At 65.6% G+C, this 21,658-nt stretch overlaps 2 protein-coding genes across 24 annotated transcripts in view; both read right to left on the bottom strand.

Annotated features, from left to right (window-relative positions):
• Positions 1–531: 531 nt before the first annotated feature.
• MAPK11 (mitogen-activated protein kinase 11) lies at positions 532–7,362 on the bottom strand. 6 transcript variants are annotated; one of them, XM_030855545.2, is made up of 12 exons: positions 6,761–6,927; positions 4,376–4,505; positions 4,242–4,300; positions 4,057–4,168; positions 3,953–3,982; positions 3,819–3,866; positions 3,619–3,733; positions 3,225–3,296; positions 2,905–2,984; positions 2,378–2,456; positions 2,118–2,291; positions 536–1,839 (listed from the first exon to the last, which is right to left on the bottom strand). In XM_030855545.2, the coding sequence occupies exons 1-12, from the start codon at positions 6,874–6,876 to the stop codon at positions 1,760–1,762; spliced, it is 1,095 nt and encodes a 364-aa protein (XP_030711405.1). In that variant the 5' UTR covers positions 6,877–6,927; the 3' UTR covers positions 536–1,759. The 6 variants fall into 6 exon arrangements, with proteins under 6 accessions (XP_030711402.1, XP_060161992.1, XP_030711401.1 ...); XM_060306009.1 differs by adding an exon at positions 7,109–7,362 and having other exon boundaries at positions 533–2,291; positions 3,953–4,168; positions 6,761–6,843; XM_030855544.2 differs by having other exon boundaries at positions 535–2,291.
• Positions 7,363–11,367: 4,005 nt separating this feature from the next.
• PLXNB2 (plexin B2) overlaps positions 11,368–21,658 on the bottom strand; it is a 29,694-nt gene continuing 19,403 nt past the window's right edge. For all 18 annotated transcript variants that reach the window (XM_060305498.2, XM_060305496.2, XM_030855505.3 and 15 more), the window contains 29 exons: positions 21,314–21,428; positions 21,135–21,243; positions 20,957–21,058; positions 20,405–20,497; positions 19,987–20,068; positions 19,744–19,904; positions 19,480–19,628; positions 19,214–19,322; positions 18,863–18,999; positions 18,500–18,670; positions 17,895–18,024; positions 17,582–17,809; positions 17,271–17,447; positions 17,036–17,175; positions 16,842–16,942; positions 16,499–16,728; positions 16,212–16,393; positions 15,744–15,810; positions 15,438–15,584; positions 14,708–14,864; positions 14,470–14,570; positions 14,306–14,390; positions 13,994–14,148; positions 13,754–13,914; positions 13,524–13,671; positions 13,060–13,124; positions 12,768–12,843; positions 12,333–12,407; positions 11,368–12,245 (listed from right to left, as the gene is read on the bottom strand). In XM_060305498.2, coding sequence (XP_060161481.1) covers positions 12,141–12,245; positions 12,333–12,407; positions 12,768–12,843; positions 13,060–13,124; positions 13,524–13,671; positions 13,754–13,914; positions 13,994–14,148; positions 14,306–14,390; positions 14,470–14,570; positions 14,708–14,864; positions 15,438–15,584; positions 15,744–15,810; positions 16,212–16,393; positions 16,499–16,728; positions 16,842–16,942; positions 17,036–17,175; positions 17,271–17,447; positions 17,582–17,809; positions 17,895–18,024; positions 18,500–18,670; positions 18,863–18,999; positions 19,214–19,322; positions 19,480–19,628; positions 19,744–19,904; positions 19,987–20,068; positions 20,405–20,497; positions 20,957–21,058; positions 21,135–21,243; positions 21,314–21,428 — 3,758 coding nt within the window. In that variant the 3' untranslated portion in view covers positions 11,368–12,140. The remainder of the gene's footprint in view (positions 12,246–12,332; positions 12,408–12,767; positions 12,844–13,059; positions 13,125–13,523; positions 13,672–13,753; positions 13,915–13,993; positions 14,149–14,305; positions 14,391–14,469; positions 14,571–14,707; positions 14,865–15,437; positions 15,585–15,743; positions 15,811–16,211; positions 16,394–16,498; positions 16,729–16,841; positions 16,943–17,035; positions 17,176–17,270; positions 17,448–17,581; positions 17,810–17,894; positions 18,025–18,499; positions 18,671–18,862; positions 19,000–19,213; positions 19,323–19,479; positions 19,629–19,743; positions 19,905–19,986; positions 20,069–20,404; positions 20,498–20,956; positions 21,059–21,134; positions 21,244–21,313; positions 21,429–21,658) is intronic.

Here is a 21,658-nt window from a genome sequence, read left to right as displayed (position 1 = left end):
CCAGGTCTCCAGGGGTTCTCCAAGACCTGAGGGCCAGCACCCACACTGACCAGGCCTCTGCAGGCCCAGCTCCCAGATGATCCCCACCCCCACCCCCAGGGCCTAGGGCAAAGGCATAGCAGGTCCCCATCCTGGGGACGCCCTGCTTTCCCAGCCTGAGCTGCAGTGAGCGGCAGGGGCTGCAGCTCAGTGTGTGTCCCGAGGCGAAGCAGCCCTCTTTCCCCTTAACCAGGAGGGAAAGGAAAGCTGCCTCCCTGACCCTGGGGAAGGGCAGGCCTTTGCCTCCAGAGACCTCAGCACCCCCGACCTGCGTCCTCGCTGACCACTGAGTGAAGGGGCAGGTCTGGGTCTGGGCCAGATCCCGCCCAATGAAACTCTGAGGGCAGCGGGTTGACTGCTGGTGGCCATCATGCCCTGTCCACCTCAGACCCCATTGGCCCTCAGGGAGCAGGGAGGGTGAAGGTGGCTGCTCTGACCAGGGACCAGCGGAATATGGCCGCCCTCTCCAGGCAGTGGGGGCAGCGCGGGAGCAGAACCTAGAGCTGGAGACACGAGCCGGGTGAGAGGGGAACTTTATTGCGAAACCCTGGGGCAGGCACTTAGCATTCAGACCTCCCTGGTCCTGCGAGGTGAGAGGTCACCACCTGACAGACGCCCCTTGACGGAGGACCCACACCTCCCACACGCCTGGAGCAGGGCCCTGTCCCAGAGGTCGCTAGGTCAACTCCACTCCGGAAGGCGGGAAGAGGACAAGGGCTGACCCACAGACTTGAGTGCCCCAGCGCCCGGCTGCAGGGCCAGAGGGTGGGCAGAGGTAGAGTGGGCATAGGTTTCTTCATCAGCTCTGGACCAAGGTCCAGGATCCGGGTCCACATCGGCATGTGTGTCCTCGAGGCTGGAGGCCCCCGCGCCTGCCAGCCCCCCAGCTGGCACAGTGCCCTCATGCCTCAGAACCCTGCTGCAGCCCTCACACCCAAGGAGCGGGGGCTGTTGCTCACATGGCTGCCCACGGCCGCCCGAGCCCCTTGCATGCTGCCCAGCAGGATCTCAGCAATGCCCCCTCCCCACCCACACCAGGAACTGAGGGGAGGGGAGGCAACAGTAGAGCCACCCCAACTTGGGCCTCCTGCTGGCCACGGCCACTGGCCCTCAGGTGCCCTCAGGTTCACACACGTCTGCATCTACTCAGACATGTGAATTCCAGGAGCACATATGTGCCACACAGCGTAGGTGAACACACGGCTCCAGGCAGCTGTCCCCACTCTGCCACAGCCATGGAAGATCCTTTGAGTCTCAGCACTTTCCAGGGTAGCCCCCCACTTCCAGGCTGAGCAGCTCTGACCATCGAGACCCCTTCCTTTGTCTCCAGGAGGCTCCGGCCCCAAGGCACTGCCCCCCACAGACAGCCCTCTGCGACCCAGGAGATCTGGAAACAGACACCCCCCCCAGGGGGGAGCTCTTATGGCACCCAGGTCCCCCATAGCGAGGTACCAAAGGAGACCCAGGTTGCTGGGAGGGGGTAGGAGGACCAAGGAAGTCCAGCATGCTCTATCCAGACTCCTACACCCGTGGCTCACACACGTGCAGGCTTCCCACAACGCGCGGCGTGTAGACAAGGGTCCCAAGCCAGGGGTGGGCGCTGCTGGCCGCAGTGGTGTTGGAAGGTGCCCCTCGTGGGAGTCTGGCGGGCCGAGGCGGGAGGGCAGGCGGGCTCAGGCCCCTCCTCGGGTCCGAGTGCGGCTGGCGAGCCGCATTCCCCTCACTGCTTAACGTCCAGGCTGCCAGGCGGCTGCGGTGGCTCTGGGGGCTTGAAGCTGAGGACTTCCTGGTAGGTGAGCTCTGCGAGGGGAGGAGGAAGGGTGAGCTCAGGCCTTCAGCAGCCCAGGCCCACCACCCTCCGAGAGCAGCCTCGGCCCATGGGCCCCTTCCTGGGCCTGCCCCGTGCTGCCCCCAAGCCTCTGCTGGACACACCCAACCCCAGCTCTACCTGACCCCCTAGAGTGGGGCTGGGGGGCCGTGTCGTGGCCTCGCTCAGACCACTCTCAAGAGAAACTGGAGCACTTCCTGCAGAAAACAGGCAGCGCTCAGCCTCTGGGGGACGCAGCCCTCAGGCCCACCCTTCCACTCCTCCACCGTGCGCTCCTTGGCCTCAACGCTTTCGTCGTAGGGCTCGGCCTCGGGCTCATCCTCGGGGTCGTGGTACTGGCTGAAGTAGGCATGGGCCAGGGCCTCGGCTGCACTGACCCTCTGGTCACTGTCCAGCACCAGCATCCGTCCCAGGAGGTCCACAGCTGCAGAGGGGCGGGGTGCAGGGCTGGTCATCTCCACAGCCAGGGCTAGACGTGGAGCCCAGCCCGGACCCAGGGCCCATCCTCACCCAGGGGGTTGGCTCCACGGAAGATGCTCCTGAGGTCCTTCTGGGGCATGTGGGGCAGGGACTGGATGTAGGTCCGGGCCTAGGAGCACAGGGGAAGGGCCTGAGGGGCGGCTCGACGCCTGCCTGAGCCAGGCAGGGGCCTGCCGGGAGAAGCCCCCACACTCAGTCTCTCCAGCAGGCCTGGGCGAGGGCATACGCGGACCAGAGGCCTCCCCGCTTTGGGTCTGGTGGCTACAGCACCTTGCCTGGGCCTGCGTGCCTGCAGGTCCCGGGCCTGGTGCCTCTCCACTGTCCACGGCCAGGACATTGCAGGTGCCGAGGTTTTACCCGCAGTGTCCCTCACGCCTGGAATGTCTCCCCGGTTCACCTGTTTCCCCCTGAAGGGGTCGGCGCCTGCCCTGGGGTCTATTCCACTGTGACCCATGCTCCCCCCGTGGTGCCCCATCTATCCCCACAGCGCCCCTTCCTCCAGAGTGCGGGCGGGGGAGTGGCTGGTCAGCAGAGGGGGCTGGTGGCCGATGACTCACGTGTTCCGACGATATCTTTGCCAGAACCTCAGGGCTGGGTGTGCCCACCACCTCCATGATGCGCTTCAGCTGGTCGATGTCTGCCTGGCTCAGGAAGTGCCCAACGGCCAAGCACGGACTCCCCCCGGGACCCCAAACCCCAGACCTTGGGTCACTGCCCAGAACATGCTCTCCTGCCACTGGGGACAGCAGTGAGCCCAAGGTGGCACGGTGTGGGGCAGAGGGGGCAAGACTGGCCAGAAAGGGCCAGAGCCCACCCCCCTCGACCCCCGCCCCACAGCAGGAGACCCTGGCTCACCCCTAACCTGCGCCAAGGATACAGTCATTTCCTGGGAAAAGGGCCTTTCCCTGGAGCAGCTCGGCCATGATGCAGCCCACAGACCAGATGTCCACTGTGGGAGGAGGCGTCTCCATCAGTCTGCCCACCCCAAGTCCCTCCTCAGAGAGCTGGGGGCTGGCTGCACTGCACCAGCTCAGCGGCCCCGCACTCACGCTCAGGCCCAAAGCCAGCAGCCCCTCCTCTCTAGACACAACCCTGGGCAGGGGGAAGCGTCAGCCCAGGACCCACCGTGCTCTGCCTTTCTGAAGGTCTGTTTGTGAACGCAGGTCCCCCACCTGGCCTGTCCCCCAAGGTCCTTGGCCTCTGGGTCCCAGCCCCACCCCCTCCCCAGGCCCACCGGCCCCAAGGGGCTGCCCCATACGGGCTGACGTCACCTGTCTGGTTGTAGTGCATCCAGTTCAGCATGATCTCAGGGGCCCGGTACCAGCGCGTGGCCACGTAGCCAGTCATCTCCTCGTCCGCCTGGCGCGCGAGCCCAAAGTCCAGGATCTAGAGGCACCGCCAGGCGTGTCAGCGCCTCCGGGTCTCTGCCTCCCGGCCGGTCGACCCGCCAGCCCCTCCCCCAGCGGCTCACCCGCAGCTCGCAGTCCTCGTTCACAGCCAAGTTGCTGGGCTTCAGGTCCTGCAGGGCGGGCGCGGCGTGAGCGCCGGCAAAGCCGCCGCCGCCGCCGCAGGAGCCCCACGCCCCCCGTCGCGCGCGGCACCTACCCGGTGGATGATCCCCGCCGAGTGGATGTACTGCGAGGGGGAGACGGCGGGGGCGTCAGGTTCTGCCCCCTGCGCCCCCGCCCGCCCCCCGCTTCCGCGCCCACCTTCAGCCCGCGCAGCAGCTGGTACACGAGGAACTGAACGTGCTCGTCGCTCAGCGCCTGGCACTTGACGATGTTGTTCAGGTCGGCGCCCATCAGCGTGGTCACCAGGTACCTGGGTAGCGGCGGCAGGGATGAGCACAGAGTCCCCACCCCAACCCCGCGCCCTCCCCGCCACGGCCGCTCACACTTCGCTGAAGTCCTCGAGGGAGGTGGCCGGCGTGAACACGTCCAGCAGCCCGATGACCTGGGTGCAGAGGGCAGTCAGGGCTCGGCGGCCCGCGGGCGCCCCCCTCCCCCGGCCCGGCCGCCCCCAGCTCACGTTCTCGTGCTTCAGGTGCTTGAGCAGCCGCAGCTCGCGGTACGTCCTCCGCGCATGGATGAGCGACTGGAAGGGGCGCGACAGCTTCTTCACCGCCACCCTCTGGCGCAGCCGCGTGTCGTAGGCTGAGCTGCAAGGCGGTCTGTGAGGCCCAGCCTCGGTCGCGAGGTCCCCACAGGCCAGAAGGCCTCCGGCACCAGGAGGCAGTCTGAACACTCCCTCCAAGCCTCTCCCCTCCCTCCTGGAGTCCTGCACCTTCCTCCAGAGTCAGTTCACCCTCCACCCCACCCTCTGACCCCCAGCCTTCCCAGCCCACCTGGGAGCCCAGGGCAGGACCTGGATTTCTCCTGTCTCCTGGCCCCAGTGACTCTTGCCCCCAGCTCAGGGTGGAAATAACAGGCCAGGGAAACAGCCAGTGGCAGACAGCAGGCAGCACCCCCAGCTCCCCCATAGGCCAGGGGGTCTGGGGGGCCCCCTGAGGGGGTTCCAGAGTCACCTCCAAAGCCCCCAAATATCCAAAATACGGAGAAAAACCTGACCAAAGGGGTTTATTGCATCGTTATCTTTCACAGTGAGAAACTGGACAGCAGGAAATACCTAGCAGAGGGTGGTGCCTGGACCCACAGAATATTTCCCCTCGTGCAACCCCACTCCCCTGAGGTCTAGACCCTCAAGCCCCACACCCAGCTACTCTTCACAGGAGATGCCACACTCACGGGCATCATCCTCGAACACAAGTGGCCTGGTCGTCCAGTGGCCCCACTGCCCCTCGGGAAGGGATGCCTTCGCCCAGTGTTCCCTCTGGCTGCTGCCCCCCCCTTCCCTCCCACTTCATCTCCAGGATCCAGCCTCCCTCCAGAGTGAGTGGAGCCTCAGCCCACCTCCCATGCCCACGCGGCCCAGGGAGCAGCTCCTGCAGGACCTGGGGTGCGCATGGGCCCAGGCAGTGGTGGAGGAAAGTCCCTCCCCCATCCAAGTCACTGCTGGGGTGGGAAGTAGGGGAGTGGCTCTTCACGGGGTGCGTGTGCACGCTCGTGTGTGTGTGTGTGTGTGTGTGTGTGTGTGTGCGCACGCAGCAGATCCTTTTGTGTCTGCACAGTCAACAAAGGACTGTGGGAATTGGCACCGGGTCACCAGCTTCCTCAGACATCAGAGGAGGGAGGGAGCCCATCACCGGCATGGGGGCCCTGCAGAGCTAAGTGGTGGAGAGAGACCTCCCCTGGGGAGCCTGACTGTTCCTACGAGTTCCCAGAAGGCACTTCCAGCAAGGGCCCTGTCAGATCCCCCAGGGACCACTCACACATTGGCCCACACCCTCTTCCTGCCCTTGTGGTCTTTGACATGAAGATAGAGGCCTGTGGCTGGAATGGCTGGAATGGCCTGAGGTTCCTGATGGCTGGCCAGTGGCAGAGTGAGATCTGAGGCCCAGGGGACCCCAAACGTCTGCTCCAGGCTCCAGTGCTGGGCCTCGTAAGGGGGTCTGAGAAGTCCCACTCCCAACCTTCTGCAGGATCCTGGAGCAACACCCTGCCCCCAGGGGCCCTGCCTCCCCACACCCATGACCCCCGCAGTCACCCCGCATTTCACAGGTTCTGGGTTCTGGGGGGACACCTCTCAACGTCCACACCCACAGTCAGGCTCACTGTCAACACTGCAACTGCAGCCTGGACTGTCCGCAAGCAAGCCCCTTGCCACCCAAAGCCCCCTCCGGCCTCCACCCCACCAGGTCCAGAGGCCTCCCCCGGCCCCACCCTCCCTCCTGTCTGGGCTCCAGGGCCTAACTGCAGGCTGCGTGTGAGCTCTCTTGGTTGGGGCAAAAATGGGGTGGGGTGTAGACGCCCCCTGGGGGGGATGGTAGGCGTCTCTGATCGGGCCTAAGCCCCATTCGGAGCCTGAGATCCCTTGGAAAATGGGGCAGTGGACTGGACCCACGGGGGAGCTTGAGGTCGTTCTTAGGTGAGGGGTCTTGCCCCCCAGCCCCCAATCTGGGCTCTTCCTTTTCAAACAGAGCTACCCACCCTGGGGTGGGGGTACCTGCCGGAGCCCAGGGCTGCCTGGCCCTTGACCGGGGGCACCCCCGATGCATGCTCAGACATCAAGGGCCCCGGGGGACCTGCCCGCCCTTTCGCCAGCTGTGACGCCGCAGGATTCAGGCCCGGAGGGGGACGCTCCGGGTTGGAGGGGCGGGAGGACGACCCCTCTCCCGCCGGGGAGAGGCTCGGGTAGGAAAGTTTCCCTCACGCCCCCACCCCCCATTCATTCCTCGGATCTGCGTAAGGCCCGGGGGCGGAGGCAGGGCGAGCCCCTCCCCACGCCGGGAACCCCGCACGGGCGGGGAGGGGGCGCGCGCTCAATCCCCCCGCCCTTGCCCCGTCCCGCCCCTACCAGACGGAGCCGTAGGCGCCCGAGCCCACCGGGCGCAGCCCTTGCAGCCGCTGCGGCACCTCCCACACCGTCTTGTTCAGCTCCTGCCGATAGAAGCCGGCGCGCGGGCCCGACATGTCCAGAGCGGCCGCAGCTCGGCCCGCGCCCCGCGCCCCGCCCCGCGCCCCCCGCCCCGCGGAGCCCGAGCCGGAGGCCGGAGGCGGAGCGGAGCGGGGCGGAGCCGGGGAGGGGGTTCCCGCAGACGAACGCGCGGCTTCCTGCCCCTCCGCGGCGGCGGTCGAGCGGAAACCGGCCTTCCCGGGGCGGGGTGGGGAGGTGGGGGGAAGGGGATGCCGTGGAACGACTTACCGCCCACCTCCCGGGGTCCACGCACTTCCCCAATGTCCGCCGCGTGGGTCCTCGGCGCGGCACCGCCCGGACCAGGCCGCCACCACCTCTCAGGACTCAGCTCCCCGCACCCTCCCCTGCCGGCACAAACGCCGGCACCGCCCCGCTGTCCACCTCCCGTCCCCGCATCCCGCCATCCGCCTAGTCCGGGTCCTGCGGTTAACGCGCCTTCAACCTGCTCTGGTCCGTGCATCCCTACTCTCCTCTCACCTGCACCGCACCTCTCCCCCCAGCGTGCTCCCACAGAAATGAAGGTAGAATCCTCTAAATCAAAGAAGCCAGGGACAAGCCATGGGAGGTATTTTTTAATCAGAATAGAAAATGCCCCCTAATAAAAGCTAGGCATTTGCTTGCATAGGGCCCGTCCGCCGCGGGCAGATGTAAGTGCCTTGGATCCTGGGTCAGCCTGCCTTCCCTCCCCCGTGGAGGCCATCCGGCCTTGGCGGTGTGCTTCGCTTCCCAGGAACCCTTCCACGGTCTGCTGTGGCGTCCTGCACGGGCTGGCTCCGGGGCTGGGCCCTGCTGCCCCTTGGGAGAAGCGTGACTGCCGGGCCAGGCCCGGAGACCAGCCCTCAGGACCAGGGACAGCGGCGGCACCAGGGGCCTTTGGGGTGTTGGGCCCATAAGAAGCTCTCCCCAGATGGGTCCTCTTTGGGGCCTGGTACCTTTCCTCCTTCTGAAACAGCTCCCTCAGCTGTCAACTCTTCGAGGAAGCCGACCCTGACTTTCCTAGGTCCTGCGGGGCTCCCCTAGTTGGAAACCACCGTCCCCCGAGATCGGCGAACTCTGCCCAGCACCGCACATCTCCTCTCTCCACCTGGAAGGTGTAGTTCGCACAGGCGGCAGAAACTGTGAGGGGCCTGTTCCCTAGTTCAGCATCTGTCTAGAGCTCTAGGTCAGAGTGATTATTCCTACTTCCCACTTAAAGTGACAGTGGTTCGGAGAGAACATTGCCTGGGATATAAATACCTCCTGACCCTCCACCCTGCAGAAGCAGTGGGTAGAGGTTGGGCTGCCCCCGCCCAGGAGAGGGGGAAATCAGGCTGAGGTCCCAACCTTCCACTTTTCTGAAACAAACTAAAACCTGAGTTTTTATGTGAAATCTCCTGATACTCAAATATTGATAACCAAATTAAAATAAAACATGTCAACACAGTACCAGGCAAACGGACACTTCTGCCTGGCAGATCCGGACCCTGGGGGGAGCCCAAAAGTGAGAAAGGAAGCAGGGTCCCAGTCCCAGCTGCTCCGGCCTCAGTTCCCTCTCTGGGAGCCAGCAGAGGTCGGCGGGGATGGGGTGAGGACGCCGGTGTCCCTTCCCCCAGCCGCCCCACCCGGGGCCTCCTCGGGGCCTCACGCTAGGGGCACTTTCCCGGCAGCCCGCCGGGCGAAGCAGCCGAGGTTTTGTGCGGAGTTAATGGAGCTTCAGCTAAAGCAGGGGAAGAGGAGGCGGGAGGGAGCAGCGGGCCGTGGGAACCGGCCGCGCTGCAGGGAGGGGCGGCCTTTGTCCCTCTCCCCCACGGGGGCAGGGGTGTCTGTCGACCCGGAATCCCAGCTGCGAGTGGTCAGCGCTGACCAGAGGGGAGCGGCCTCACTGCCCTGCTCAGCGGTCACACACCGCACTGAGACCCTCCCTCAGCGTTCAGCAAACCTGCCCTGGGCACAGGGGCGCCCGCAGTGTGCCCCGCTGCCCCGGCAGATCAGTCTCGGCCAAGTTGCCCTCTGGAGGGGAGGGGGCTGTGATACTGCAGGGGAATGACCAGGGAGGATTCCCCGTGGCGGTGGGGTGGCAGGGGGAGCACAGTCAGAGCCCCCAGAGGTGACAGCAGTGATGCTGGGCCAGCTTCCAGACGGTCCTGCCTCTCAGGACTTAGCCTGACTTGAAGACCAGAATGGAGAGTGGCGGCCATGGGTGCAGGGCCGTGGCAGGCTGGGCAGCGAGCACCGACAGGATTTCAGATTTTTATTCGCACTGTGCTGTGTTTTCACAGCGTTATCCCGGCCGGCAGGTCGAGGACTGAGCCTGGAGGGAGGGTGGTGTGGATGGAGGGCAGCCAGGAGTGGCAGGCCTTGCCAGTGGGTGTGCAGATGGGGCACGGATGGGGCGGCACGGAATAGCCTCCTGTGAGCCCTGGGTCCCCGGAACCCCCCCCGCCTCCTTCCACTCTCTACTGCGATTCACAGCTACCCCTAAGTACCGAGATGCCCCCACCATCCGTGTCCACTGTCCCCTCTCCACAGGTCCAGGCCATCCCCTCTTCAGCCCCACACTGGTCTCCTGGCTGCACTTCTCCCTGAGGTCAGAACGAGCTTCCTAAAATGCTATCTGGCCCTGGCACAGGGGCCCCATGATTTAGGTGAGGTCTCCTGCTCTTAACAAGCAAGCAGGGTGTGGTCCTGGGCTGTTTTCTGCAATTTGGAAGGAAAGGTCATCGAGGTCGCTGGTCACCTCCATCCCTGCATCTCCCCACTCCCACTGCATTGGGAGGAAAGTGGGAAGTGGAAAGTGAAGAAGGCTGGGTCACCCCTTGGTCTGCCAGCCTCCTGCCCACCCCCGTGCACCCAACATCCATGCCCAGTTTCTTCACTGGCCCCATGAAAGCATGGCCCCTGGATCCCTTCACACTCCTGTCCTCTGAGGGGGAAGGGAACCCCACCTGTTAGACCCGCAGCAGAAGGTGGGCTCACTGACTCTTCTCCATCTCATGCCTGGCCGAGGAGCAAGTGGCCCACAGGGGTCCAGTCTAGAAGCCAGGCCTCCAGGTTCCTGCTCCCCCTGCCCCCGCTCCCCCCAGGGTGAACACTCCCAGACCATGCCACCCCTGCTCTGGTTTAGAAGTACCTTGTTCAGATCTCCTGCCCATCTGGGTTTCTGGTCCTGACCATAGCACACTGTCATTTCAGGGTCCCTGGGGTGGGGGACGTCAGCTGTTTGCCTAGTACCCCTTCCACGTGGGAGGGGTGTTCCACGTGGCTCAAAACGGGCTGTCCCTGTACAGAAGTGGCTTATGATCGAGGCCGAGCCCATTGAGACTTCTCAGCCACAATGGTGTGCCCCAAGTGGAGGAGACACAGGCTGGGGTGCCCTGCCACCAGCGTCCCAGGTGTCTGAGAATAAAGGAGCACGTGTTGGGGAGAAGTTCAGATAGATGGAACCCAAAGACATGTGAGCACCTGGATCCAGCCATATCTGAAGCTGGACCCGTTCGCTTGCCTTTACGGAGCCACTAAATCCCTTTTCTGCTAGGGTTGGTATTCTTGGAACACAAGGGCTCCCTCAAGGAAGGCCCTCTCTGCCGCCTTTACTGCTGTGTCCCTAGTGCCCAGGACCACGCGTGTTGAGTGAACGAGTGAGGGGCCCAACGCGCTGGTGCTGCGTGTGCACGCACACGCGCACGCCCGTGTGGTCACGGTACGTGTGCCTGACTGGCCACAGAGGAGCGCATCTCACGGCTCCTGCCCTGTGTGCAACACAGGGGTTGGGAGCAGTCTGCCTCCCCACATGGCCTGCCTCTGGGAGAAGCCCCTCCTTCCTACAACAAAGGTGCCATTTGCTCTCAGGTGCCTGGGACCCCAGGAGGAGCTGACCCTAATGGCCCCACAGCCTCGAGCAGGGGGACACAGGGCCTCCCTCCAGGAACCACCGTGTCCAGTGGGGTCTGCACCCAGTAGGGCCTTACTAAACGTGTGCTGGGTGGACCACACCTGTGAGGCACCGCACCTCAGGAAGGAGAAAACAGGTCCCCGAGAGCTCGCGCCACGCCCACCCCTGCCACCAGGTGGCGCCCAAGCGGGCCCAATCCTGCACCGTGGGGGGCGGGGCCGCCGCCCTGTGCCCTTGGAACCCCCACCTGCTTCAGGATCACTTTCAGTGCTGGGGTGCACCAGGATGTGCCTCTGGGACAGGTTCGCACCCCAGCGCTCACCTCCCAGCCCTGACCACCATCCTGTCCTGCTGGGGCAGCAGGAAGGCGTGGACTCGGCCGAGCTGGTGGCCGTGGACGGGCTGCCTCAGCACACCCAGCAGGCCTGGCCCAGGGGAGCCAGGGACTGTGGGGTGGGTGTGCGAGGCCACACGGGCCCACCTTCAGGTGAGCTTCTGGGGCCAGGAGTGCACAGGAAGGGAGGCCGTGGGCAGGACAGGCCCGGTACCAAAACGGGGCAGGTGTGTAGGGACGGCGGGTCGGCAGCCCCGGGAAGAACCCAGCCAACCAGCAGAGTGAAAAAGACAGCTGTATTTGATTGACAATTAACAAGATTTACAAAAAGGGTTGCGGGTGTCCTGGCGGAGCTGCTCCCGGCCCCCCGGACCTGGGCAGGGCCTTCAGGTCAGCCTGTCTGACAGGCTGGGACCCTGATCCCCAGTCTGCTGGGTCCCTTCTGGCCGCCTGGGCCTCGACGTCTGACGTCCAGCTTGACCTTTGAGGTGGGGCCTGCAGCACGGAGTCCCCCGGGAGTGCCAGTGCCCCGCAGGGCAGGCCAGCGAGGTCAGGAAGGCATCGTACCACTTTTCTGCCCCAGTCCAGGTAGGGCAGACGGACAGAGTCTGGGCACTAGGTCCTGGGGGCCGAGGGCACTCAGACCTCACCCCAAAAGGCCCAACCCAGGTATCTGAGGCGGCTGCTGGTGCCTGGGGAGGGGGGCTGAGGCCCGACTGCCCCCAGCAACCCAGCGTGGCGCCGGGGACATAAGGCACGTTTTCGAATTACTCAGGAGGCTTGAAGGAGACACCCCCGATGCTGGTTCTGCAGGAGGGAACTGGTGCTGGTGGGCGCCCGGCACTATTGCTCAGGAGAAGGGTGCTATGAGGCTACAAATGCTGAGGTGGGGGCCCCCCTGCCACGCACACACTCGGAAGCCCGGGGGCTCTTCCTCTGCCAGAGAGAGAAGGGCTGAGTCCTGCCCGCTTGGCCGTGCTCCCCCGGGGCCGCCCAGCGCCCGGCAGTGGGTGTCACACACCTGTGTCCCGAGACCATGACGGTGGAGGTCGCAGTCAGAGGTCCGTGACCTTGTTCTCAAGCGCAGCCGCGATCTGCTGCAGGCGGAAGGCCAGCTGCATCTTCTGGGCGGCGGGATCCTCCTCCAGGGCGTTGATGATCTGAGGAGGGGTCACGTCAGAGCACAGGCCAGGGTCAGGGTCAGGGTTAGGGTGAGCACGGCCGTCCTGGAAGGACCGGACCCCTACCTCGTCGTAGTACTTCTGCGTGTACTGGTAGAGCTGGTGCAGGGCCACGAGGGTGTTCAGGGAGTCCGTGTGCGCCTGGGAGGGTGGCGGAAGGGCTGCGTGACCCAGGGACAGGAGGCTGTCTCCCAGTGGAGCAGGCAGACGCGAAGGGTCCCCCCGGCAGTCGTGACACGCACAGCCACGGCACACCGCGGACAGAGAGTCTCCCACCCATGCAGACCCACGGCAGGCGGGGCTGGCTCAGAGCTGCTTGCGAGCCCCGCCGCCCCCCAAGCCCCCTCGTCTGCGCCTCTCCTTTCCCCCCCGTGGGCACAACTTTGCCCGCCCCCCGTGCAGTCTCCTGGCCCGCGCAGCAGGGCCTTCCGGGGGGGCGGGGGTGGTGGAGGGCTAATCCTGGGGGGGGCTCAGCTTGTGGGTCCCCTGTGCCACCCTTACCCGGGAAATCTCTGCCAGGTGTGTGTTCATGTCCTGGTCGCTGACCTGCACCATCTGTCTGATCCCCTTGTAGTAGCTGTGAGGGGAGGGGGAGTTACACAGGGTGGGCCGCAGGGGGCGGGTACTGGAACGGTGGGGTGGGGGCGGTGGCTCCCGGACGCTGGACCCGAAGCTACCCACGGGCCCCACCTCCTGATCACAGGCCTGCACCGCCCGGGGGCCCCGCTGGGTGGGGGCTGAGGGTGGGCAGCCAGGCTCTGGCCTGGCTCGTTGGGGGGTGGGGGGGACTCACTCCTCCACCATCTTCTTATAGGTGGAGATCTCCTTGGCGTAGAGTAGCTTGTTGCTGGGAGAGTCCTGTGGGGGTCAGAGCCAAGTGACACCCAGGCCGAGACACCTGCACGCGCTCAGGATACCCAGAGAAAGAGGGGTGTGCGGGGGATGGGGGTCCAACGGCGGTAGCTGCCCTACCTATCCACAGACCTGACGGTGTTTTCGTCATTTTGTGATTAATAGTAAAACTCACTTTTTCTCTCTCACGGAAGGGAAGGAGCTCGGGGTCCCAGGCTGCCACAGGTCCACTGCCCAGGGGGCCTCCCTCCGCCCCAGGTACCCTGCACCTGTCTTTCTACTGAGCTCCAGCCCCCGCTGTGCAAATCCACGCCCCAAAGCGACCTCCTCACCTGCACCACAGCCCCCTCCCCTGATGCTTCGCGCTGCCAGGAAGCGGGCTGGGCCGCCCGCAGCTGCACTTACGCGGCTCAGCTTGTGCTCTGTGCGTGTGCAGGCGTCCATGAAGGTCTGTGCGATGACCGACAGGGAGGCGTCCACCACCTCGTGGACGTGCACGTCGAAGATGAAATGGGGGTTCTTGAGGATGTTCACCCAGAACCGGAGAGGTAAACTGAGGCGGAACGACAGGGTGTGAGGGGCCGCCGAGGCCTGGAGCAGGGCGGGCGGGGTGGGTGGAGGCACGGAGCCCACACCTGTTGGTCTTCCAGATGTGGATGGTGTCCTCGTCCTTGATGTCGTGCTTTTCTGCCTGCTCGTCCAGGAAGTCGAAGAAGTACTTGACTGCGGGCGGCACCGCGTGGCCAGGCGCCAGCACGCTCTGGAAGAAGTTGTCCACGAACTGCTGCAGCGTGCCCTGCGGGGCGGGAGCGGGGCTCAGCGCGTCCCACTGGCGCCGTCCCAGGTCTGCCTCCCACACGCCCTCCGCGGCCCACCTTGACCGAGAGCAGGCGGGTCAGGTAGATCTCGGTGATGGCCTTGGTGCGCTCCTTTTCCTTCATGCTGCCACGCTTGGACTTGCCTTCGTCCACCTCGTCCGTTGGCCGCACCAGGTGCCACACCCGGTTCTCCTCCTCCAGGAGGGCGTGGCCTGTGGGGGAGGGGGGTGCTGAAGGACGAGGACCGGGGCCCGGGGCCTGGGTCCCACGGCGGGCTCACAGCTCCCCCGAGACGGCGGCATGGGGCGGACGCTGGCTCACGATGACCTCCAGAGGCCAGAGGGGCCCGGACAAGGGGAAGGGACTCACGCTCCCCAGGCAGGTCCTGCTGGCTGTCCTCAGGCTGCTGGGAGACCCCCACCTTCGACAGGATAAGAGTGGCCCCATCCCGGACCTGGGGAACAGAGTCATGAGGGCGGCCCGCCTGCCCCGCTCTCAGCAGGGGCTTCAGCCCGCCCGGCCGCCACACTCACGTTGTAGTGCATCAGCGTGTTGACGCGCTTCCACCGGCCCTCCCGCTGAGAGGTCAGGTCCAGGTCTGACAGGATCTGGGCTGTGGACCCAGGACGCCACTCTGTGGGAGGACACAGCCCAGCTCCTGGAACCCGGCCACAGCCCACCCTGTCCGGGCCTCCTCTCGCTATCCCCCACCCGACCTGGCCGACTGGGCTTCCACGGGCACAGAGCCAGGCACACGAGGGTGGTGCTCACCGAGGACCACACTGTCAGCCTTGGGCCAGCGGGAGCAAGGCTGCGTGCGGTACACCTGGTCAATGATCTTCTCCTTGACCTGGGAGATGGTGTCACAGTTGAGGACCTTAACAGGGATGGCGTCGACCCCTTCGTCCTGGACGATCACGCTCACCATCTGCCAGGGGACACAGAACGAAGGGCCAGTTGGGGAGGGGCCCTCGCCCTCGCTCGCCCCAAACCGGGGGCAGTCTTGGGGCTCCCCCCGAGTGGCGACACCCTCAGGTGGAGGAGTGGTGGTGGGGATCCGGAGCCCCTTCAGCACCCAGGCCTCACCCTTTCCTGCGTGCCATGGCTCAACAGGACAGAGGGCAGAGGACTGCTCACTTCTAGGTATCACGCAACACACAGGCGTCACGGGGGCACACGCCACGTACCACCTCCACACGCGCACGAGTTTACCACCACTCACTTGGTGTGCCCAGGCCCCTCAAATGCCTGCAGCAGGCCCGGGCACCCAAGAGGCAGCTGGCTTGGGGCGTGACACTTAGAGCCTCTCTCCAGTGACCCACGAGCCTGCTGGAGGCGCATGACCCAGGCCCCTCCCTGAACACGGGTGGGCCCAGCACGGGGAACGGGCTCTAATGCAAGTCCACGAAGCAGGCGAGTGGCATCAGCCTCTGGCCCTGAGGCTGGCCTGGAAGCCGGCCCCTGAGGTCCCGCAGCAGCCCGCCCAGCCCCAGGGGCTCACCAGGGGTGCATACTCCACGTCGTCCCCCAGCAGCCCTGTGTCATTGAGGGTGTATTTGGCTTTCTTCTGCACAGCATCCACCGGCCCCTTCTCCACCTGATGCTTGATGGCCTTGAAGAGCTTGTACAGCGGCTCCCCTGCGCTGTCCTGCAGCAACACGGGCGGCTGAGCCACGGTGGGACTGATCGTGCCAGGGTGGGAAGCAAACCCGTCCAGGTGGAGCTGGGCCGCAGGGAGGTGGACATTTGGGGGGTACAGCACCACCTCGTCCCTCCCCACCCCCTGGCAGGGCTGTGTGGAGCCCACCTTGAGATACTGGTACAGGCAGATGGACATCCAATTAGACAGCATCCTCTCCACCACTGTCTCAGACCTGGAGATGCAGAAAGGCCTTGTGTTGAGGGGCCCTTTAGTGCCCCTAGGATCAGCTGGCTCTTCCAAGTACCCAGACCACCCTCAGAGCAGCCCAGCCTCCATCCAGGCCAGAGCCTCCGTCAGTCTATACATTTACTGCCTGCAGTGACCAATCTCCCAGCCCCCTCAGGGTGGGCCTTTCATCTTCCACCCCATCCTACAAAGGGCTGATGAGAAGGGGGAGCAGATAAGTGGCCAGCACAGACCACCTGCCAGCAGCGATGCCCCCCCGCCATCCCTCTGCCCTACTCACTGGCACTGGCTGTACTTGCTGGCAAACCAGGTGCCTGGACAAGCCTGTGCTGCCCCACTGCCACCCCCTAACACCCCCCACCGCGGCCTCTGCCCTTCCCCACACACCTGCGCAGCATCAGCTTGGGGTTCTTGGCCACCACATACTGCTCCATGAGCTCCAGGAAGAGCGTGCGCATGATGTCCGTGTAGTACTCCAGCTTCCCGTGCAGCGCCACCGTCAGCAGCGACGCAAAGTAGACCTTGGCGCGGGCCGAGAACTCCCGCTGGTTCTCCAAGGTGTGGATGAACTGTGGGGGAGGCCGGTCAGAGCCCCGCCCCGCCCCGCCCCCTCGCTCCAGAGGCCCCGCCCCTCACGGCCCCGCCCCACGCCCCAGAGGCCCCGCCCCGCTCACGTTGATGAGGAAGCACTTGCTGTTGAGCAGGTTGGAGAACTGGTAGAGCGCCTGCTCCACCAAGGGCCGCCGTGACTCAGGGATGTCCAGCTTGCCCGTGATCATCACGTCCTTGTCGCCGTCCTTGGAGGGCAGGAAGAAGACGCGGTCGGTGTAGGTCTTGTAGTCCAGCACGGGGATGCCTGCCTCGTGCACGTCGTTGGTCTGGTCCTCCATCTCAATCATCAGGTCTGCAGGGAGGTCGTGGTGAGGCATCCGCCCACCGGCAGCCCCCCTCCTCCGTCCCTCCCAATGCAGCCTCTTCCGAGCCCTCCTCCCCCGGGACCTGCAGGACGGCCCCGACCTGTGAACTCCTTCTTGCAGCGGTCACGCACGCTCTCCTCCAAGCCCTCCAGCTGGGACTTGATCTTCTCGTACTCGCGCTCTGCCTGTTGGCTCTTCCTCCTGGGGGCACAGGGAAGCTCCTGGGACCTGGCCTGGATTGTGCTGGCCGGTGGGTGTGGCCAAGGGGCTGAGGCTGCCGGGGGAGAGGCTCACCAGTAGCAGTAGACAGACACGGCGATGACGGCCACCATGGGCACGATGACCAGCGGCAGGATGAGGCTGAGCGGCACGTCACTCACACGCGTGTCATACTCCACGCGGCCCAGCACCCACTCCCGGGAGCCAAACTTCACCTGCGTGGAGAGGCGGAGTCAGCAAGGACAGGTGCGTGGCCGAGACCACGAGAGCCCGGTGCCCTGTCCCCTCCCTGCCCCCACCCTACACGCACAATGAACTCAGGCAGGTTGTGGGTCGTGTCCCGCTTCTGCCGCCGCTTGGGAGGGGGCTGCACCTCTGGGGGCTCACAGTACAGATCGGTCTCCGTCAGGGTCTTCATGACGCACCGCTCGGCACCCACGAAGGCCTCGGCCTCGTGAATCGTCATCGCCTTGTTCAGATTGGTGCCCTGGGGGGCGGGGGATGGGGCCACAGTGCCCAGGAGGGGTTCAGGGATGCCCCGACCAGCTCAGCCCAGACCTTGGGCTGCTCCCCTACACGCACCCGCTCAGGACCTGACCCCGGGGCTGCACTGGTCCTCACCCGCGCGTGAATGAGCTTGTTGACCTGCTTCTTGACGCCCCCTGTGAAGTTCTCGAAGGTGGGGTCGGCGACGTACTCAAAGGCACCAGCCTCAGTCCTGAGCAGGGCTTGGTGCCCATCCATCTGAATGAGCGCCGTGAGGTTGTAGGCCTCGGGCTCCTCGGGGACGGCCGGGGACAAGAACACAACCTTGGAGTCACTGCAGAACACGTACTCCCTGCCCACGACCTAAGAGCCGAGGCAGGACCGTTAGGCCACTTGGCACAGGCTGCATCCTGCCCTGGCGTGTCCCCAGCAGCGGGCACCGACTGACCGTCACGGGCTGCAGGGCTCCGGCCTCCCGCCGCCGCCTCCAGGACTGCAGGGGCTCGGCTATGACCACCATGGCGAATTTCTGGATCAGGCTGAAGCCCTGTCCTGTGACGTTGATGCTCCGGCCACCACTGGGGGGCAGGGAGGGGGATGTTGCCTGAGTGGGCACACCCGGGCAAGGGAGGTGCCCAGCCAGCTCCAGAGCAGGTGGCCTGCAAGGCTGTGTCCCCGCCCCCACCCTGCTTTTGGATACCCTTGCAGGTGTGTGCAAGGTGTGTGCAAGCCCAGACCTGCTGCAATGGCAGGGGCGGGGGGTGGGGTGGGGTGTGTGTGCTCAGAGCACGTGACTGAGCACCGCCACCCTGGACTGTCAGAAGCAGGGCTGGGCTGGGTGGCGGGGGGAGGTGGAGGCGGGATGTCGGGCCTGCCCGACCTGGGGGTACAGTGGGGATTTTTGGAGGCCTCCTCCTGTCACCCAGACCAGCTCTGCCACATCCTCACAAGCCCAGTGAGAAGAGGGCACCTGCGAAATAGCTAGATGGGGTGGGTGTGGCCAGCAGTGTGGGAGTGGGGGGCACCTGCCACGGGGGGGGGAAGAGGTCTCACCTGACAAAGCTTCGCAGCGGCTCGAAGGCCCGCAGGACTGGGTTCTCACGGTAGGTGAAGGTGACGCCAGGGCTGGGCACTTCGGAGCCCCCATAGTAAATTTTCAGGGGCAGCTCTCCCGGAGCCGCCTGGGGGCCGGTGACACACTGAAGCTGTGCCCCAAACTGCGTCCTGGGGGTGGGGATCGCCAGTCAATGCCAGCCCCACCCTGGGACCGCCCGCAGCCCCAGGCCAGTGGGTCAGTGGGTCTGGTTGGTTCCACTGCCCCCTCCAGGATAGACACAGGGTCACGGCCAGAGGGCCCTCACCCTGTCCCCAGGACCAGGGCAGACCAGGATTTGGCGGCCTGTGGGTGACACCCACACTTTACAAGGGATGTCATTGAGGGTCACCCGCATGTCTTCCTCAGAGCCTGTGTCCAGGTGGGTACCATTGATGGTCAACATGGTGCCGCCCGCCTGTGGCCCCTGCTTTGGCTCCACACTGAGGGGCTGGGGCTGCTAGAAGAGAAAAGCAGGGACATTTGACTCAGGGCTGGGGCGGCAGGGCTGGGGCGGCAGGGCTGCGGCCCTCCCTCCCGGGCCTCGACTGGGCCATGACCGTTGTCAGAAAGAGGCAGGGGCACAGCCTCGCCTCACCCCGAGTCAGCGCATGGCCCCCCAGATCCCACCCACATTTGTCCTGACCTGCAAGAGCCACCTGCCGGGCGCTTACCTGATAGGTGAATTGGACATGGGGAGGCGAATGGCCGAGCTTCCCGCTGATGTCCACCTCGACGCCCCCCGTGAAGGGCGCCTCTGCAGCCTCGATGGTGCACACGATCCTGCATGGGTGGCAGGCAGGTGGGCACACTCTGTGTGTGTGCAAGCCCTGGGCACCCACGCATACCTGCACCGTGTCCTTCCTCTCCATCCCCCCAGTCCCCCGGCCCCCCAGGGTAGGGCCTGGCCCAGCTCGGAGGGCCCAGGTTGCCCACTCACCGGGTGGACACGGAGTAGCGTTCTGGCTCAAAGGCACAGTTCCGGCCAGCCACGGTGACCCTCTTCACGTCGTCTGCTCTGACCCCCAGATTTGACCCAAGGATGGTGACGCGAATGCCTCCGCCGAGCGGACCGGTCTCAGGCTGGATCTGAAATTGGCAGAGCCCGGCTGACCTGGTGGCTGGGGCAGGCCAGGCTGCGCAGCTGGTCCCGGGCCGGGCTGGAGTCCCTCCTGCCAGGGAGGTCAGGGGTAAGGGGGCTTACCCTGGTGATGACGGGCGGTGGGCACTCGGAGGTGGCGTTACCACACAGGGCCGCGTACACACACCTGTTCTGCCCGCTGCACCACACGCACCTGTAGACAGGGTCAGCGGCCAGGCACAGGCTGCAGTCGCTGCGGCCGAAGGAGCAGTTGTAGAGGGTCACTGCGGAGGGAGAAGCTGGCCGTCAGCAGGGCCGCCCTGCTGCCCTTGCCCGCCCACCAGCCCAGCTGCCCACCCCACCCACCTTGGAGCCGGCTGTCAATATTCTTGCCGTAGGACTTGACATACAGATGCAGGGGCAGCGTCTCGTTGGCATCGTGGGAGAGCTGGGGGCACACAGGGACACGCTGCACCCCCGCCTCCCACCCGAGCCCCCGAGAGTGACCACCGTGTGTCCCCTCACAGCTGACGGGCAGCAAGGGGAGGCCTCCAGGTGGCTAGAAGCCGGAGGCTCAGAGACTGAGGATGACTTGGATTCCAGGGAGACGGGAGGCCCAGGGATGCTCTGAGGCCACACCTGCCTGCCGGCCCCGCTTCCCCAGAAGGGCAGCTGGTGAGCCTGCCCCCGCCCCACCCCTCAAGCCCCGGAGGTAACTGGGCAGCCCCCGCAGGGCCAGCCCTCGGGGTCCACCAGCCTGGCCCACCCACCCCGGGAGGCATACCTTTGGGGTCCGAAAGGAGAAGGTTCCTTGCTCCTGTGTGCTGACTGGCTCCTCAAACTTGAGCAGGTCACTGCCCACGCGCAGGGAGGAGCTCTGCCAGACAGGCCAGTCAGGATACCCGAGGCGGGCCAGCGCGTCCCACATGCCCACCCTGGGCCCCGGGGCCTGCCGTGCCCCACACAGCTCCCGGGCCAGCTTGGGCGCCCCCATCCCGACTGACACCCAGCCGCTCACAGACAGGCCCCGCCACGGTCAACACCCAGACTCACCGCCCTGCTCCCTCCTGAGTGGCACTTGGCTGCCCAGCCCCTGCACGCCCTAAACCCTCGAGGCCCGTCCAGATGTCCCCACGTCCACCCTCTGACCCCTCTGCCTCCCTCACGTGCTGGGCCCTGAGCCGCAGAAGGCTGGATGGGCCCCGGCGCTTAGCTTCTGGTCTGCAGGAGGACGGCTCTGAACAAGCCTGTGCCTCCCCACCAGCCATCACGGCCCCTGCTGGGACCCCCAGGCCTGGCCTCACTGGTTAGCCAGGGCCCCACAAGCCCCCCGCACCTTCACCGTGTCCAGGTTCTTGCCCTGGAAGGTCACCGCCGTCTCGTGGTTCATGGGAATGACCAGCGGGCTGGGGTTCAAGAACTGGGGGCAGTCGTCCTCCTGGGGGGGCAGGGCTGGTCAGGTGCTGCTGGCGTCGGCCGAGCAGCCTGGCCCACGTGCCCTCACGGCCCCTCACCGTGTGGGCACGGACGATGCCGTCCTCAGGGTTGGGCGAGGCCTCCCGACACTCGTGGTAGCGCAGGTCCCACTGGCAGGTCCAGCGGTTGCTGGCACAGGAGATGCACCTGGAGGAGAGGGTGGTGAGAAGTGTGGGGTCCGCAGCGGGGGCTGGGAGGGACAGGCAGGGGCACTCACGGCAGGTTCTCCTCCAGGCTCATGGCCACTCGGCAGTCGTAGAAGGGGTACAGGTGGGAGGTCAGGAAGATGTTGCCGCGTTTGAAGAGAAGCTGGATGGTCACGGCCACGTGATCTGTGGACAGCAGATGGGGCCAGCGTCAGGCGGGGCCGCAGGGGGAGGCGGGCTTGGGCTGGGGGGAACAGGAAGCCGGAACTGGGCCCCCCCGGCCCCAACTCCTCCTTCCATCAGCGCTCCCCACAGGCGACCCAGCAGAGAACGGGAGGCCGCGTGTGGAGACCCTGGTCTGAGTGGGGCCCCGCAGGGCTCAGCAGGACCCGCCGCCGCTATCAGATCTCGGCTCG

Source organism: Globicephala melas, chromosome 10 (genome assembly GCF_963455315.2).
Source record: "Globicephala melas chromosome 10, mGloMel1.2, whole genome shotgun sequence".
Classification (NCBI taxonomy): domain Eukaryota; kingdom Metazoa; phylum Chordata; class Mammalia; order Artiodactyla; family Delphinidae; genus Globicephala; species Globicephala melas.
Note: the sequence above shows the minus strand (reverse complement) of the source record. Positions and strands in the feature narration are given on the sequence as shown.